At 48.2% G+C, this 19,781-nt stretch overlaps 1 protein-coding gene across 1 annotated transcript in view; it reads left to right on the plus strand.

Annotated features, from left to right (window-relative positions):
• unc93a (unc-93 homolog A) overlaps positions 1–19,513 on the plus strand; it is a 225,391-nt gene extending 205,878 nt beyond the window's left edge. The window contains exons 7-8 of the mRNA XM_085982017.1: positions 18,023–18,154; positions 19,005–19,513. Of these exons, the coding sequence (XP_085838143.1) occupies positions 18,023–18,154; positions 19,005–19,372 (500 nt within the window). The 3' untranslated portion in view covers positions 19,373–19,513. The remainder of the gene's footprint in view (positions 1–18,022; positions 18,155–19,004) is intronic.
• Positions 19,514–19,781: the final 268 nt, after the last annotated feature.

Below are 19,781 nucleotides of genomic sequence, written 5' to 3' on the forward strand. Positions count from 1 at the left end.
AAGTTGACTCAACCATGGCTAACAAGGGAAATTAGGGATAGCATAAGATCCAAGGAGAGGACATATAAATTGGCCAGAAAAAGCAGTAAACCTGAGGATTGGGAGCAGTTTAGGATCCAACAAAGGAGGACAAAGAGATTAATTAAGAGGGGAAAATAGAGTATGAGAGTAAGCTTTCAGGGAACATAAAAACTGACTGTAAAAGCTTTTATAGATATGTGAAGAGAAAAAGATTGGTGAAGTCAAGCGTAGGTCCCTTGCAGTCAGAATCAGGGGAATTTATAATGGGGAACAAAGAAATGGCAGACCAATTAAATACATACTTTGGTTCTGTCTTCACAAAGGAGGACACAAATAACCTCCCAAAGATGTCGGGGAACATAGGGTCTAATGAAAGGGAGGAACTGATAGAAATCAGTATTTGTAGGGAAATGGTGTTAGGGAAATTAATGGGATTGAGGGCCAATAAATCCCCAGGGCCTGATAATCTACATCCTAGGGTATTAAGGAAGTGGTGCTAGAAATAGTAGATGCATTGCTTGTCATCTTCCAAAATTCGATAGACCCTGGAACAGTACCCATGGATTGGCGGGTAGCTAATGTTACCCCACTGTTCAAAAAGGGTGGTAGAGAGAAAGCGGGGAATTACAGACCGGTAAGCCTGACATCGGTAGTGGGGAAAATGCTAGAGTCCATTATAAAGGATGTAATAGCAGAGCACTTGGAAAAAAGTGACAGGATCGGACAAAGTCAACATGGCTTTATAAAAGGTAAATCATGCTTGACTAATCTACTGGAATTTTTTGAGGATGTAACTGGTAAAATAGATAAGGGTGAACCAGTGGATGTGGTGTATTTGGATTTTCAAAAGGCTTTCAATAAGGCCCCACATAAGAGATTAGCATGTAAAATTAAGGCACATGGGATTGGGGGCAAGGTATTCACTTGGATAGAGAACTGGTTGGCAGACAGAAAGCAAAGTGTTGGAATAAACGGGTCTTTTTCCGAGTGGCAGGCAGTGACTAGTGGGGTACCGCAGGGATCGGTCCTTGGACCCCAGCTATTCACAATATATATTAATGATCTGGACGAGGGAACTAGATGTAATATCTCCAAATTTGCAGACGACACAAAGCTGGGTGGGCGTGTGTGCTGTGGGGAGGATGCCGAGAAACTCCAGTATGATTTGGACAGGTTGGGTGATTGGGCAGAGCATGGCAGATGCAATATAACGTGGATAAATGTGAGGTTATCCACTTTGGTGGCAAAAACAGGAAGGCAGATTATTATCTGAATGGCAATAGATTGTGAGAGGGGGAAGTGCAACGAGACCTGGGTGTCCTTGTGCACCAGTCGCTGAAAGTAAGCATGCAGGTGCAGCAGGCGGTTAAGAAGGCAAATGGTATGTTGGCCTTCATAGCGAGAGGGTTTGAGTACAGGAACAAGGATGTCTTGCTGCAGTTGTACAGGGCCTTGTTGAGACCACATCTTTAGTATTGTGTGCAGTTTTGGTCGCCTTATCTGAGGAAGGATGTTCTTGCCATGGAAGGAGTGCAGCGAAGATTCACCAGGCTGATACCTGGGATGGCAGGAATGATGTATGAGGAGAGATTGGGTCGATTGGGCTTGTACTCGCTGGAGTTTAGAAGAATGAGAGGGGATCTCATTGAAACTTATGAAATTCAAACAGGACTAGACAGACTAGATGCTGGAAGGATGTTCCTGATGGTCGGGGAGTCAAGAACCAGGGGTCACAGTCTAGGGATATGGGGTAAGCCATTTAGGACAGAGATGAGGAGGAATTTCTTCACCCAGAGAGTGGTGAACCTGTGGAATTCTCTGCCAAAGAAGGCAGTAGAGGCCAGTTCATTAAATATATTCAAGAAGGAGTTAGATATATTTCTTAAGGCTAAAGGAATCAAGGGATATGGGGAGAAGGCAGGAACAGGGTACTGAATTTGGATGATCAGCCATGATCTCATTGAATGGCGGAGCAGGCTCGAGGGGCCGAATAGCCTACTCCTGCTCCTATCTTCTATGTTTCTATGTAAAAACTCAGTTACTCCTGATTGAACAAGGCTAAAGTTTTCCATCGGTCTTTAGTGCGATAATATTGGGTAATTAATTTCAGTTTACACCTTAGCAGTGATTTCTGTGGTGATCCAAAGGCGAAGACTGCAACAGTGCAGCCTGTGGAGGAGCAGGGTATCACTGACAGCAACTTCTGGATTTACGTCTTTAACTGTGCATGTGCGGACGCCAGGGCTGGAATTTTTACCTTGGAGTCGGGTCGGGTGCGTGAGGGCAACATAATGGTCGGGATCGCGATGTTCTGAGCAGCGTGTTGTTCAGAGCGACTTTAACTTAATCGACCCAATTGAAAGACTCATGTACGTTTCCCGGCCCCATTAAATGGTGCAGGTCTGAGGACGTTATCGATGACTCATTTCCAGTGCTGATATTTAAAGCAGCCTTGCACTCAACTCATTTGAATGTTGCTAGAGGAGGGTGAAACCTGACAAACAAAGGCCTGAGTACTGTTATAAAGTAGCTAGAATGGATAGCCAAAAGTAGAGGGCTGCACCACGCTTTTCAGACTCATCACTGCATACTCTGATGGAGGCAGTCAGAGCATGCAGGGAGGTCCTCTTCCCTGCTGATAGGTAAAGGAGACCTCCACAAGAAACCAAAAGAGCCTGGCTGGATATGCAAAGGAGACCTCCACAAGAGACCAAAAGAGCTGGCTGGATATAGCTGAGGCAACAGCTCACCCAGCCCAGTCAACCCTGCAAAGTCCTCCTCATCAACATCTGGGGACTTGTGCCAAAATTGGGAGAGCTGTTCCATTGCCTAGTCAAGCAACAGCCTGACATAGTCATACCCACAGAATCATACCTTTCAGCCAATGTCCCAAACTCCTCCATCACCATCCCTGGGCATGTCCTGTCCCACCGGCAGGACAGACCTACCAGGAGTGACGGCACAGTGGTATACAGTCGGGAAGGAGTGGCCCTGGGAGTCCTCATCATTGACACTGGACCCCATGAAGTCTCATGGCTTCAGGTCAAGCATGGGCAAGGAAGCCTCCTGCTGATTACCACTTACCACCCTCCCTCAGCTGATGAATCAGTACTCCTCCATAGTGAACACCACTTGGAAGAAGCACTGAGAATAGCAAGGGCACAGAATGTACTCTGGGTGGAGGAATTCAGTGTCCATCACCAAGAGTGTTCTTATCAGTGAATATATTCAAGGCGGAGATAGACGGATTTTTGAAAAACAGGGGAATCAAGGGTTATGGGGAGCGGGCAGGAAAGTGGAGTTGAGGCCAAGATCAGATCAGCCATGATCTTATTGAATGGCGGAGCAGGCTCGAGGGGCCGAATGGCCTACTCCTGCTCCTACTTCTTATGTTCTTAGTGGCTCGGTAGCACCACTACTGACCGAGCTAGCCAAGTCCTGAAGGACATAGCTGCCAATCTGGGCCTGCGACAGGTGGTGAGAGAACCAACACGAGGGGAAAATCTACTTGACCTCGTCCTCACCAATCTACCTATCGCAGATGCATCTGTCCCTGACAGTATTGGTAGCAGTGACCACCGCACAGTCATTGTGGAGACGAAGTCCCGTCTTCACGCTGAGGACACCCTCCATCGTGTTGTGTGCCACTACCACTATGTTAAATGGATAGATTCAGAACAGATCTAGCAGCTCAAAATTGGGCATCCATGAGGTGCTGTGTGCCATCAGCAGCAGCAGAATTGTATTCCACCACAATCTGTAACCTCATGGCCCGGCATATCCCTCACTTTAACATTACTGTCAAGCCAGGGGACCAACCCTGGTTCAATAAGGAGTGTAGAAGAGCATTCCAGGAGCAGCACCAGGCATACCAAAAATGAGGTGCCAACCTGGGGAAGCTGCAACACAGGACTACATGCATGCTAAAAAGCGGAAGCAACATGCTATAGACAGAGCTCAGCGATCCCACAATCAACGGATCAGATCAAAGCTCTGCAGTCCTGCCACATCCATTCGTGAATGGTGGTGGACCATTAAACAACTAAAGGGAAGAGGAGGCTCCATGAATATCCCCATCCTCAATGATGGTGGAGCCCAGCACGTGAGTGCAAAAGACAAGGTTGAAGCGTTTGCAACCATCTTCAGCCAGAAGTGCCGAGTGGATGATCCATATCGGCCTACTCCCGAGGTCCCCAACATCACAGAAGCCAGTCTTCAGCAAATTCGATTCACTCCATGTGATAGCAAGAAATGGCTGAGCACACTAGATATAGCAAAGGCTATGGGCCCCGACAACATCCCAGCTATCGTGCTGAAGACTTGTGCTCCAGAACTAGCCGCGCCTCTAGCCAAGCTGTTCCAATACAGCTACAACACTGGCATCTATCCGACAATGTGCAAAACTGCCCAGGTATGTCCTGTCCACAAAAAGGTCAGATTCAACCCAGCCAATTACCGCCCCATCAGTCTACTCTCAATGATCAGCAAAGTGATGGAAGGTGTCATCAATAGTGCTATCAAGCGGCACTTACTCACCAATAACCTGCTCACTGATGCCCAGTTTGAGTTCCGCCAAGACCACTCGGCTCCCGACCTCATTACAGCCTTGGTCCAAACATGAATAAAGGAGCTTAATTCCAGAGGTGAGGTGAGAGTGACTGCCCTTGCCATCAAGCATTTGACCGAGTGTGGCATCAAGGAGCCCTAGTAAAACTGAAGTCAATGGGAATCGGGGGGAAAACTCTCCACTGGCTGGAGTCATACCTAGCACAAAGGAAGATGGTTGTGGTGATTGAAGGTCAATCATCACAGACCCAGGATATCGCTGCAGGAGTTCCTCAGGGCAGAGTCCTCAGCCTAACCATCTTCAGCTGCTTCATCAATGACCTTCCCTCCAACATAAGGTCAGAAATGAGGATGTTCACTGATGACTACACAGTGTTCAGTGCCATTCACAACTCCTCAGATAATGAAGCAGACCATGCATGCATGCAACAAGACCTTGATGACATTCAGAGTTGGGCTGATAAGTAGCAGGTAACATTCGTGCCACACAAGTGCCAGGCAATGACTATCTCCAACAACTACCACCCCTTGACATTCAACGGCATTATCATCACCAAATCCCCCACTATCAACATCCTGGGGGGTCACCATTGACCAGAAACTTAACTGGACCAGCCATATAAATACTGTGGCAACCAGAGCAGGTCAGAGGCTAGGTATTCTGTGGCGAGTGTCACACCTCCTGACTGCCCAAAGCCTTTCCACCATCTACAAGACACAAGTTAGGAGTGTGATAGAATACTCTCCACATGCCTGGACGAGTGCAGCTCCAACAACACTCAAGAAGCTCGACACCATCCAGGACAAAGTAGCCCGCTTGATTGGCACCCCATCCACCGCCTTAAACATTCATTCCATCCACCACCGACGGACCGTGGCTGCAGTGTGTACCAAGGCTTCTTCGGCAGCACCTTCCAAACCCACGACCTCTTCCTCCTAGGACAAGGACAGCAGGCGCTTGGGAACTCCACCACATCCAAGTTCCCCTCCATCTCACATACCATCCTGACGTAGAAGTATATCGACGATCCTTCATCGTCGCTGGGTCAAAATCCTGGAGCTCCCTCCCTAACAGCACTGTGGAAGTACCTTCATCACATGGACTGCAGCGGTTCAAGAAGGCGGCTCACCACCACCTTCTCAAGGGCAATTAGGGATGGGCAATAAATGCTGGGCTTGCCAGCGACGCCCACATCCCATAAACGAATAAAAAAAAGATCAGCAGCAGGGATGTGGTGAGGAGGACCTGGATCCAGTGCAGGAAACGATTCAATGATCTCATGAGGTCAGGAAAGGTGAGTGCAATGTCACACTCACCTTCATCCTGATGTGCCTGTCAACACATCCTCATCACTCCCAAGCCTTTCCAAGCCTACTCCTGCACATCATTCCTCACATCAACATCCCTTGCACGTCCACCCACCCCTCTCTATGTACATACATCCCCATCTGACTAACCATGCCTCATACTCACCCTCATCTTAATGCAATCATAGCAAGTAACACCACAGAAGGAGGCCACTTGGCATTAGCACCCCACTCCCTCATAGTCACCTCTACAGATGTAAGCCATCCATGTCTTACACTCATTCCATCACTCTCACTTAAAATTTCTTCTTTCCCTCCTTGCCGGAGAAAAGAGCCCAAAACACGCGGGAGAGACAGAGAACCAAAGGTGGCCCTCCAATCTTCACACTACTAACAGCAGCAGAGGAGGGGGTTCTGGAGATCTCGGGAGTTGGAAAGATGCTGGTGGTTGGAGATGGAGTGAGGAGGACATCCCAGCCATCTGGTGACACAATCACATCTCATAAAAGCCACATGGCATCCAACAGTCACTCATATGATGACTGATGTCAGCAGCCAGTAAAATGCCATCATGTGCATAATGGTAATGTTACCCGTTCTTATAACACTTCTAATTCATCTCTTTACTCTCCCACAGGTCCATCAACTGCGCCCCCTGCCGCAATTGTCCAGCCGGAGGAGGAAGACAAATCCCTCTCCCTAACACCTATCTGAGGCTGAACCTCACTGTTCGCAACCTTGGTGTCATATTTGACCCTGAAATTAGCTTCCATCCACATAACTTAGACTACCTATTTCCACCTCCGTAACATTGTCCATCTCCACCCTTGTCTCAGCTCATCCGCTGCTGAAATCCTCATCCATGCCTTTGTTACCACTAGACTAGACTATTCCAATGCACTCCTGGCCGGCCTCCCACGTTCTACCCTACGTAAACTTGAGGTCATCCAAAACTCGGCTGCCTGTGTCCTAACTCGCACCAAGTCCCGTTCACCCATCACTCCTGTGCTCGCTTACCTACATTGGATCCCGGTTAAGCAACGCCTCGATTTCAAAATTCTCATCCTTGGTTTCAAATCCCTCCATGGCCTCGCCCCTCCCTACCTCTGTAATCTCCTGCAGCCCCACAATCCCCCGAGATATCTGCGTTCCTCGAATTCTGCCCTCTTGAGCATCCCTGATTATAATCGCTCAACCATTGGTGGCCGTACCTTCTGTTGCCTAGGCCCTAAGCTCTGGAATTCCCTGCCTAAACCTCTCCACCTCTCTACCTTTCTTTCCTCCTTTAAGACGCTTCTTAAAACCTAACTCTTTGACCAAGCTTTTGGTCATCTACTCTAATTTCCCCTTAAGCAGCTCAGTGTCAAATTTTTTGTCTTATAATAATCCTGTGAAGCGCCTTGGGACATTTTACTACATTAAAGGCGCTATATAAATACAAGTTGTTGTTGTCTCCTCAGAGGAGCCTCCAGCCTCTGAGGGTGCACTGACGGCAGACCCAAGCTCACCCAGCATCGGGCAGATATGCACACCTCGGTGGGTCCTTTTCGCCATAGAATAGAGTTGTCATCTGGTGTCTGACAATTCACAAGTGAGCAAGAGCAGGTGGTGTTGACAGGGACAGAGGTGGAGACTCCTAGCCGGGAGGGCACAGGACGCTCCAAGCTCTGCTGAGCTGCATGCAGATGCTGAGCTCGGGGGCCATCGAGAAAGAGGGTGATCTTGGAGGGGCAGCAACTATTGCATGAGGCTCTGGCATCTTTCTCAGCCGCGATGTCTGCAAATGTTCAAAGAATGGAGGAGACCACCTCCACCATGAGCACCACCATGTCACAGGAGATGGCGACGATGTGCTCTTCCATGGAAAGGATGACCACCTACATGGAGCAGCAAATGCGCCAGTCACATGAGCACATGCTAGCTATGGACAACAGATGGCAGGCACTCATAGACCTCCTCTCAAGGAGGGATGTAAACAATGACTTGGGCCACTGCTGTGCAGCAAGGTGCTCTCCAGCTCCTTGCTAGCAGGGAAGTGCGGGTGGCCCATGAGAGGGATGATGATGAGAGAGGACATGGAAGTTGGGGCTCTTCTCAAAGCACTCCCACTTCTCCCCCGTTGCCTCCCCCTCAGTCAGAGGCCCACATGCTTCCTCGGAACCCGATGGCCGAGTCTGCCCCTGCACAGTCGCAGGGCCATCAGAGGCTCGAAAACCCAGAGGACATCCACCAAAAGTGTCTTACGAGTTGCAGCAGGGAAGTGAGCAGCCTGCCTCTACCTCTGCTGAAGCCACAGAGGTTGCACTTCGTAGAAGCACTCGGAAAAGAAAAATGACTCAAAAGTAAATGGACACAGGTTTGCACATGGGTATATGAAAAAATGTTAGTGTTACGTTTCAGTTATTTTGATGACACACATAAATGTTTTTCTTTGCACCACTTTCGGGCCTTGTCCATTTTTGCCTCAAACCTTGGAAGTGGCTTTGTCACTTGGAGTGAATGGTGAGATATTACTTAACCTGGAGCATTGGGGCTTTGGGTGAGAGGAATGGCTTGGTCATTGTAGAGATGCATTATGGTGTTGTTGGGGGGGAACTCAGTACAGCATGTGGCAGCCATGTGGCTGCATTGGAGCGAGTTAAGTAAATCTGGCCATGATGAGGCCATCCTGGGCCTCCCGGGCAGCAATGTGCACCACTGCTGGTGGCATCTGCATCTCAGGTTCTTGCTCCCCCTCCTCATCTTCCACCTGCTCCTCCTCCTCCTCCTCTAAAGAGGCTGTGCGCTGTGTGCCTTGCACCTCCTGCATCTCCTCAGTGGATAGCCCTTGTCTCCAAGCAACCAGCTGGTAAGTCTGTTTGGAGGTGCAAAGAGCTGAGGGAGGGTGGACTGGTGCTGAATGAAAGAGTCATGACAGCTGCCAGGGAATCTAGTGCACATGTGCATAATCATCATTTTATCGTTGCAGACAAGATGCACATTGAGGGATTGGAAGCCCTTGCAGTTCAGAAACACTCCTGGGTGATGATGGGGTGCCTTCATGGCCACATATGTGCAGTCGATGACTCCCTGCACCTGTGGGAAGTCAGCCAGATCCGTAAAGCTGAGCACCCACTCAGTTACACTGGCCTCATCAGTGGCAAAGTTGATATAATTGGCTGACTTGTGAAACATGACATCGATCACCTGGGTGATGCATCTGTGGGTGGCTGACTGCGAGATCCTGCAAATGTCTGCTGCAGATCCCTGGAAGGAGCCTGAGTCAAAGAAGTTGAGGGCAGTGGTGACTTTGACAGCCACTGGTAAGAAGTGTCCACCAGGACCTCTGGGCAGCAGGTCTTGTTCCAGCAAGCTACAAATGTCTGTGACCACCTGGTGCGATAGCCTGAGTTTCCTGAAGCACTGCTGCTCAGTTATGTTGAGGAAGGTCATCCTCTGCCTGTATACCCTGTGTTGGGAGTATCACCTCCGGCGCCCTGCAGTCCTGTGATGCCCCCCCTCTCTCCTGTGGAGTATCAGGTCGTTGAGAAGAAGGCGGCTGTTGTGGTTGCTGCTGCTGGTGGTATGGCTGGTGTTGTTGGTGGTGGGGCTCATCTTGGTCCAATTCTGAGGACCAAGGTGAGACAGTATAAGCGGCACCCATGCTGTTGTAGTAGATGGCAGGTAAAGTGGAGATCAGAGGGCCAATCCCTCAGTGTTGTGATAGTGAGTAACAATGTGGTGAGAGTAGCTTCCGAGGTTTCAAAAATGACCTGCAAGCTGCAGACACCCAAATCTGTGGACAAAATTAAGTGAGCAAGAGCCTTTCTATGGGGCAAGTAATGAGGTGTAACGTTACAGTATTTATGTGCTTTTCTCAGCTGTCATTGAATAAACTCACCAATGGCCACTGAGTTTCCGCCTCCCCTTCACAAGCGAGGGACCTGACCTCCATGAATCGCGTACTCCTGCAGTAAAACTCAGAAACAGATGTTAAAATCACTCTTAAGGGTCTGTAAACAAGCACTTAATAATTTCAATGAGGTTTCCCACCTCTGCCAATCAGGTCTGTGTCACGCCTTCAAAGCCACCTGAGTTAAATGCGTGAGGTGGCAGGATGATGGCAGGTTCCCGACGCGCTCGCTATTTCCGGCATTTTTACTGCCAACCCGCACACTCGGCAATGGGAAAATTCCAGCCAGAAGTTGCTGTCAGTTTTACCCAGTAATAACGGTGAGCACTTACAGCCTCGCCGTTATTACTACAGCATATTGCGGGCCAACAACTTGCATTTATATGGGGGCTTTAACGTAGTTAAACATTTCAAGGCACTTCACAGGAGTGTTGTCTGAACCATATAAGGAGATATTAGTACAGGTTGGTCAAAGAGGTCGTTTTTAAGGAACATCTTAAAGGAGGAGAGAGAGGCAGAGAGGTTTAGTGAGGGAATTGCAGAGTTTAGGGCCTAGGCAGCTGAAGGCACAGCCATCAATGGTGGAGCGATTAAAAACGGGGATGCACAAGAGGCCAGAATGGAAGAGCGCAGAGATGTCAGAGGGTTGTGGGGCTGAAGGAGGTTACAGAGCAAGGGAGGGGTGAGTCCATGGAGGGATTTGAAAACAAGGATGAGAATTTTAAAATCCAGCGCCATTCTGTAATGGTTTAAGTGGCTGTGGCATTAATTCAGCAAACTCGATCTCACCATTGATTTTAATGGGGGGGAGGGGCTGAGCTATGATTATTCGTTCGATAGCAAAATACTGCAGATGCTGGAAATCTGAAATAACAACAGAAAATGCTGGAAAAACTCAGCAGGCCAGGCAACATCTGTAGTGTATGTACCTTTAAGACAGAACTACTTTTACAGCTCCTGTATACTGTAGTACCGGCAGTGACCACACCTGTATATAAGCCTTGCGCATGCCTCTGTACCCCCAGTCTTGAGACTACCCTCCTCCAGTAAATACCTGTTTATTGTTAAGTTACAGCATCCGTGTGGTTATTGAAAACATCATACTCTCAGAATAACAGTGGCGACGAGTGTCGATTCGAATCTACCTGCAACTCTGCATTTCCCTTCGAGGATTCGCTCCGGGAGGGAGGTGTAAGAAAGTCGAGGCCAGGAACACGGGCGTCGACCACGAGCAACCGCCCAGTCGTCCGGCAGAGAGTGAACATCGCAGGGGAGGCTGTGGAGAGTCGGGCTTGGTTCCCCAGCCACGACGATCAGCAAGAGACTGATGACAGGTACAGTGCAGACCCTTCCCGGACAGTGGCGGCTGGAGCAGACCGACGGCGGAGAGAAAGCCGAGCAGCGTCGATGGGGTAAGACACAGGGTGAAGCGCACAGGGCGTAGCCGGGGGTTGAAAACCGAGCGGCGTCGAGAAAAAAAAAAAAACGGAGAGAGGGTAAAGCAACAGCCGGGTTCAGGACCGAGCGGCGGAAACGGAAAAAAAAAAAATAAGAATGCGCAGAGCACAGCCAGGGCTCAAGGGCTGAACAGTGTCTGCGGGGAGAAGAAGGGAGAGCGCGGGAGATGCCATTGAGCCACGGAGAAGAAGGAAGAGCGCGGGAGATGCCATTTTTAGAAGCCGCAGCGGAGAAGAAGGGCGAGCGCGGGAAGGAAGGAAAGCGCGGGAGACGCCATTTTATGCCAGCGGAGAAGAAGGGGAAGCACGGGAGACGCCATTTTTGACAGTTAAATCACACCCAGGGATGCCGAAGAGCAGCAGTATCTCTACATTCGACAATGAAGTCGAAGATTGGGCGACATGTGGAACGTATTGAGGTGTACTGCAGGGCGAATGAAGTGCCAGATGCTAGGAAAGCACTGGTTTTGTTAAATTCCATGGGTGCAAAAACTTATGGGTTACTGCGAAATCTAATAACCCCAGAGAAGCCGGTGAACAAGAATTTCGAAAGCATAGTAGAAATCCTACAGGACCACTTAAACCCCACACTGCTGCTGATAGCAGAACGATTTAAGTTCCATAAAAGGAACCAACACAAAGACAAAAGCAATGCTGAGTACCTAACGGAACTGCGCAAGCTATCGAAACACTGCCAGTTTGGAGCGGGACTAGCAGATGCGTTAAGGGACAAGTTTGTGTGTGGGCTACAAAGTGAAGGAACCCAGAAACGGCTTCTATCAGAAAAGGATCTTACGCTGGACAAGGCTTTCAGTATGGCAGTATCACACGAAGCAGCCGCAAGGGGCGCTGCAGAGATACAACGGAGACCGCAAGAATATGGCACCAATGAAATGTCCTATGGAACAGGGAAGTGCTATCGCTGCGGCAGAACAACACATGACCAGAAGGATTGTTGGTTCAAGGACCAAGTGTGCAGACAGTGTGGAAAAGCAGGACACATAGCAAGAGTCTGCAGGTCTGGGAAGAAAACCAACAGTAAGAAATCTCCACAGGAGAAGTACAAAAAGTTACACCAGGTGATGGACAGTAGTTCAGACGAACAGAAAAGTGACACAGACTCCGGAAGCAAGGAGCTGGGTTGTCTGAAACTACATAAGGTAACCAAAATGTAGGATCACCAGACTATCTGGGTTACACTCAAGATAGATGGAGTCCAAGTGAAAATGGAATTGGACACAGGATCAGCCCTAACAGTCATAAACCAAAGGGACTACAAGCGGCTATTTTCACATATACCCTTGAAAGCTACAGAGATTGTCTTGAAGACGTACACGGGGCAAAAAGTCTACCCCAAAGGAAAAATAAGGGTGAAAGTGATATATAAAGGCCAGGAAATAGCTAAAATGGATATATATGTATTGCCAGATGGAGGACCACCACTGCTAGGACGTGAATGGATCCGGAAGATACAATTAGATTGACATTCCATACAGGCACTGAAGGTTGAGGCCAAAAAGGATGATGACGTCACACCCGGACGACTGTCAAAAATGCTAACTGACGCAAAAGAAGTGTTCCAGGAGGGACTCGGAACACTAAAGGCATAAGAGCAACAATTAAAATAGAGGAAAATGCAAGCCCAAAGTTTCTTAAGGCCAGACCAGTGCCTTATGCGATCAGACCAGCTGTCGAAGCAGAGCTGGAAGGGTTGGAACGTTCAGGAGTACTGTCCAAAGTGGACTGGAGCGAGTGGGCTACACCCATCATTCCTGTAATGAAGAGGTCGTTGAGTAATACGCCTGGGAACCAAAGAAGGTCCGCATCTGTGGGGATTTTAAGGTGACAGTGAACCCAGTCCTTCACACGGTACAATATCCGCTTCCACGAATTGAGGATATTTTCGCCTCGCTATCTGGAGGTAAACACTTAACCAAAATTGATCTAGCCCAGGCATACTTGCAAATGGAGGTAGAAGAAGCTTCGAAACAATACCTTACGATTAACACTCATAAAGGTCTCCATCAATACAACCGGCTGGTGTTCGGGGTAGCATCGGCTCCGGCTATCTGGCAAAGGGCAATGGATCAAGTCCTGCAAGGGATTCCAGGGACCCAGTGTTATTTGGACGACATCCTGGTCACGGGCGAAAATGACAGTGATCACCTCGCCAACTTGGAGAAGGTGCTCACCAGAATAAAGGAGTATGGGCTACGAGCTAATCGCCACAAGTGCGAGTTTTTCGAGAAACAGATCTCGTATTGTGGCCACGTTATCGATGAAGAGGGGTTACAAACGTCCCCTGAAAAGATTGAGGCAGTAGTCAAGGCTCCCGCTCCGGAAAATGTGTCACAACTGAGGTCGTTCCTCGGGCTGGTAAACTACTACCACAAGTTCTTACCAAATTTGTCCACGGTATTACACCCACTGAACACCCTACTGCAAACAGGGGTACCATGGAAGTGGAATGATGAACGTAGACGAGCTTTCCAAAAGTGTAAAGAATTGATCACATCAAAAGAGGTGTTGGCCCATTTCAACCCAGCACTACCAATTCGTTTGGCATGTGATGCATCACCCAATGGTATTGGAGCGGTGCTGTCGCACAAATTCCCAGACGGGTTGGAGAGGCCAGTAGCCTTTGCGTCTCGGTCACTAACCTCAGCCGAGCACAACTACGCCCAGATTGACAGGGAGGCCTTCAGCCTAGCATGGGGAGTAAAAAAATTCAACCACCATCTGCATGGGCAGAAGTTCACCTTGCTGACTGACCACCAACCACTTGTCTCCATCTTTAATCCTAAGAAGGGCGTTCCAGTAATGACTGCACAATGGTTACAAAGATGGTCCCTGTTTCTAGGGGCGAATCAATATGAAATAGAATATAAAGGCATGAAACAGCATGGAAACGCTGATGGGCTATCGTGCCTGCCACTGCCTACTGTGGAGGAAGCACCAGCAGTGGACCCTATCGAGATATTTTATTCGTCAATAATTGAATGATTGCCAGTAACGAACGCGGATATAGAGAAGGAGACCCGCAATGATCCGACACTGTCTCGGGTATATGATTTGACGGTGAGGGGATGGCCAACACATGGCGACTCACTGTTGCCAGCATTCTCATCCAGAAGAGAACAACTGTCAGTATGCCAGGGGACAGTGATGTGTGGATCCAGAGTGGTGATTCCACCCAAGTTAAGGGAGAGAGTGCTAAATGAGCTGCATGAAGGTCATCTGGGGGGGAGTGAAAATGAAAAGCCTTGCTAGGGCTTATGTGTGGTGGCCGGGAATCGATCAACAAATCGAAGACCTAACCAAGAGCTGCTCAGGATGCCAGAAGGTCCAAAATGCACCACCACATGCCCCTCTACACCCATGGGAGTGGCCCTCCTCTCCATGGCAACGGGTGCATACTGATTTCGCTGGTCCATTCATGGACTCAATGGACCCGATTTTCGGCTTGTGTGGGAAATGATCGGATTTCCCCGAATGTGGGGTTTCTGACACACATAAAAAAGTGTCAGCCAGCCCCACGCAATTTTCCCTCAATTGGCCAATTAATTCCCAGCATGTGGGAAGCCTTGCTAATTGTCTAAATCGAGTCAGAAATCCCCACAGTATGATGTCATCATTCGTGGTGCTTTCATGGTCCATGGCAAGCACTGCATCCTCTGAAGGCTTCCAAATGAACCATACAGGATGGCAGAGGAGCCTGCAGCAGCTGTGGCCAGTGCCAGACCCCGAGCTGCCTTCAAATTCGACGAGGCTTCACTGCAGGCATTATTGGATGGGGTTAGGGCCCACAAGGAGGTCCTCTTCCTTAGGTCAGGGAGGAAGAGGCCTCCCACTGAGACCAATGCTGCATGGATGCAGGTGTCAGTAGATGCCAACTCGCTGGGAGTCACCAGATGAACCTTGGCATTACATCTGTAACTCCTTCCTTTACTCCCCCACAGTACCATCCAGAGCCCCCGTCCTCACTGTGGAGGAGGAAGAGGCTGTGCAGCCAGACTCCTCAGAGGAAGCTCCAACCTCTGAGGGTGCAGCGTCAGCAGAAGTAAGCGCACCTAGCACCAGCGCAGACACTCACACCTCGGGGGGACCTTTGGGACATAGAGTAGTGTTGTCACCTGGTGTTTCACAGCTGACAAGTGAGCCTCAGCAGATTCTGGAGATAGGGACAGCAGTGGAGAGTCCTCGTCGGAGGGCGTAGGGCTCTGCCAGCTCAGCTCAGCTGCACTGCATCTCGACCCTCTGCCTCTGGGTCCATCCGCAAGAGAAGAGGTGATGGATCTCCATGCACAGATGCAGGAGTCTCTGGCAGGTTTTGTCTCCAGGGTCGCTGCGAGTGTGGAGCGAATGGAGGAGTCCATAGCGACCATGAGCAGAGCCTTTGTGGAGTCATTGGTGCATGAACGCAGCACCATGGAATGGTTGGCAACCTCCATGGAGGAGATAACTCGCCAGCATACGGAAAACATGGTGAGTGCTCATAAGAGAATGACATCTCTTGAGGAGCGTTGGCCATCTGTTGAACAGAGAAACCAGATCTTCATGGAAGCCCTTCTGAGTAGGACTGCCAGTGCAGAAACGGGTCCCACTGGCCCCCTAAAGCGCAGCAAGGTGCTCTCAAGCCACTTCCAAGCGCTGGCCCCTTCTGGCTTGTGCAGCTTCAGGTGAGTGAGCAGCAGCCTGGTGCTCCTGGTAATCATCCTGCTGTTCCTGGTTCTGCTGCTGCCACCTCTGCTGTTGGAGATCCTCTAATGCCAGGAAGGGAAGGTGCCAAAGGCCTCCCATGCTCCTAGCAGATGCCTCGGTTGAGGAGGTCCTGGGTTAGGGCGGTGAGAGGGGCTTCCCAGGAGCTCACACTGAAGAAGTGTGTGAGGCTCCAACTTTCTGCAGCTGCTCCTAAGGCTTCAAATAGTTCCCCCAAGCCTTGATCAACAAGGTCCTGCAGCCTGCAAATGCTGCCTCTTTAAATATCTTCAGCCCTCAGCGACGTGCTGCTGCAAGCAAGCAAGCCAGCTGTTTTCATGCCAGCTCTCATCGGCGGGGTTCCCCGCAGGCGGGTTTCAGGTGGGGAAAGCCCCAAAGTCGCAACGGCACGGGAAAATCATCCTTTAGAAGGTGATCATTGGTGATTAGTGTGCCGACGAGCAGTCCCGCCAGCGGCGGGCGGGACTGAAGCGGGGCGCGTGGAAACGGCGGTCTGAAAGTCGGACGGGGCGGGGAATCAGGCGGGGGGGGTCCCGACCCGCTTTTTCCGCGATTTTCGGACCACGGCCGCATGAAAAGCCGCCCGACAGCTGCCCGAAAATCGGGGCCAATGTTCTTAATAGCAGTGGATGCTCATTCGAAGTGGCCTGAGGTGATAAAAATGTCCTCAACCACTACAGAGAAAACGATTGCAGTCCTACGGACCATATTTGCCAGAAACGGCTTGCCAGAGCAGATTTGCTCTGATAATGGACCACAGTTTGTGTCCGAAGAGTTTCGAAAATTTATGAGAAGGAATGGGGTAAGGCATTACACATCCGCCCCATATCATCCAGCCACAAATGGATTGGCTGAGAGGTTCGTACAAACCTTTAAGAAGGCGATAAAGGCCATGTGCGACGATGAAATTCCACTGCAGCATAAGGTGGACAATTTCTTATTAGCCTACCGAAACGCGACACATGCAGTTACCAACCAGACCCCGGCCATGATGTTCTTTAACCGAAGGTTGAGATCTCGTCTGGACTTGCTCAGACCAAATGTGCGAAGAAATGTTGAGGACAAACAATTCCAGCACATCAATGAGAAGCCAACAAGGAGCTTCAATGTAGGACAACCAGTCTTGGCCCGTGACTACCGAACAGAGAAATGGCAACCCGGAACAATATGCACAAGGCAGGGGCCATTAATGTACACAGTGGATGTTGGGGAGAACATTGTGAGACGCCACGTCGATCAGACCTTAGCGTCACAGGAACGAGTCAACCCCATGTCTCGAGTACCTGGGGATGAACCCGACATACCGGTAGCATCTACCTCAGAACCAGTAGCAGTGGAAATCGATGAACTACCCGATGAAAAGGGGCCAGAATCGCCTCTGCACCAAGAACAAGAACCTCAGGAAAGGCGCTATCCCGAAAGGGTCAGGAAGCCGCCCCAAAGACTGAATCTATAAATGGACTATTGTTGTTTAATGTACATGTTAAAGTGTTAATTGTTATTTGAATATTAGGGGTACTACTAATCTAAAAGGGGAGGAATTGTAGTGTATGTGCCTTTAAGACAGAACTACTTTTACAGCTCCTGTATACTGTAGTACCGGCAGTGACCACACCTGTATATAAGCCTTGCGCATGCCTCTGTACCCCCAGTCTTGAGACTACCCTCCTCCAGTAAATACCTGTTTATTGTTAAGTTACAGCATCCGTGTGGTTATTGAAAAACATCATACTCTCAGAATCAAGGATCTAACAACATCCGTGGAGAGAAAATAGAGTCAACGTTTTGGGTCAAACCCTTTGTCAAGACTGTCATGGTCAATGCAACTGATTATTAGTTGTTCAACTCTTTCGGCGAGGATCTCTGTGGAGCAGCTCAAAAGTCTCAGCAAATTATGGCATGGTGTATGTAATGGCATAAGTCACTTGACATAATTTCCACACCATAGACTATGGTGCAAGTTTTCAGCAAATTTAGGCCCGTTATGATATGCTAAAAAGATCTACTGCATGTTGATGTACAAAAATCTGAAGCCATTTTTATTTGTTTCATGTCACAGCAACCATTACGAATCTGGCATCAATAATTGCATTGTTCCTATGGAGACCAAGGCCGGAACAGCTGCCAGTGTTTTTTGTGTTTCCTTCTCTTTGGGGAATGGCTGATGCTGTTTGGCAGACCCAGACCAATGGTAAGTTGGCAATGTAATTGTTAAAATGGAAATGTAAAAGTAAAATTAATATTGCGTCAGAAAAACTGTAGCAGCACAACAAGGAAGATGATGAAGTAAGGACAGAATATCTGATATAAGACTATATTCCGTATTGTTTTTCATGGTCAATACAACTTAAGCAACATAGGTTTGTACAAATTGAAATGTTAACAATGAATATTGTATAGGCTTCTTGAAGAACAGAAATTCAGAAGTAGAAAGCACATAGGTTCATTATTTTCAGTGTTACAACTGTTATTCACTCTGCCTGGCTCTGGAGAGTTTGTCAATTTTTGATTTAACAGGGTAATCTTCAACCTCGCCGCCTGGGTGGTAACCTGGTGGAGCGGATCACCCGCCTGTTTTAGAACTTGTCTGATTTTCATCCTCATTGAAATCAATGAAATAAGAATTGGGCAGAATCTACAACAGGCGGACAATCTGCTCCACCAGGTTACAGCTCAGGCGGTAAAGTTAAAAATTACCCCCAGTCGTCCCATGAAATGCCACATGGATATGAGTTGGTCATCTGAGGTCTGGAGGTGACAGGAAGGAAGCTACCAACATTTCGCTAATTGCCTTGACACGTGACTCCTGCCTCCAAAAATGAAATTGGATTAGGACCGAGTTTAGAAATGTGTGTCCCAGATTGGACCACCCTCCTAACTGATAGAAAATATGTGGTAGTGAGTGGCCTTGAGGAGAGAAAATTGTTGAAGGAAAAAAAATTGGAACATAAATGATAATTGAAAATAAGATGAATTTGGAAAATAATTTCCACAGGATAAAAGCAGAAATTTGACTTAATAATTGTGCTTTCTCCTTCAAGCCCTGTATGGAGTTCTATTTATGGACCACAAAGAGGCTGCATTTGCCAACTACCGGCTGTGGGAGTCTGTGGGATTTGTTACAGCATTTTCTTATGCAAACTTTTTGTGCATAAAAGTCAAGTTGATTATCGTGTTGATAGTCCTGATAATAGGCATGATATTATATGGAATCGTGGAATACATTGAATTTGTGCAATCTGCTAGTGAAAATCCTCAAACTCTTTCACAAATTTTACATGGTGCTCACCTAAAAATGAAAAAGAAAAAGAAAGTCGAAGAGGAAGGGGAAGGGATAGAGGCACCTGAAACCACTGTTGTAAAATCTGTTGATGAAAATGACACCGAAACCCAAAATACCATCTTCTGAGACAACGCCGCATTCTCATTGATTTCTTCGAATGCCTCAGCAAACAACAGCATCTACATTCTTTCAAAGATCAACTGTACAATTTCAAATGTATTGCTCTTTTATAATTTATTAAAATGAAAATATAATTTTTTAAAGATACTTCAACTATTATATTAACTTTAAAATGACCAAGATTGACTTTTGTAAAATTCCATCTTTAATTGAATTAGATAATATAATTGAACTATAACATAATATTTTAGTATATGCGCTACAATGTCCTTAAGGATATAAGTAGATCCATGAGATGGCAAAGAATAACGACACAGATTTTAGTTCATAGGAGATTTAATCTGTTTATGGAAACTCTTGTCTAGCCAGTTACACAAGCAAAGGTGTTGAATAAAAAGTCCAAACTGTAACACGA

The sequence above is a fragment of the Somniosus microcephalus genome, chromosome 3 (assembly GCF_052327205.1).
Source record: "Somniosus microcephalus isolate GS21.2 chromosome 3, FLI_Smic_1.0, whole genome shotgun sequence".
NCBI lineage: Eukaryota > Metazoa > Chordata > Chondrichthyes > Squaliformes > Somniosidae > Somniosus > Somniosus microcephalus.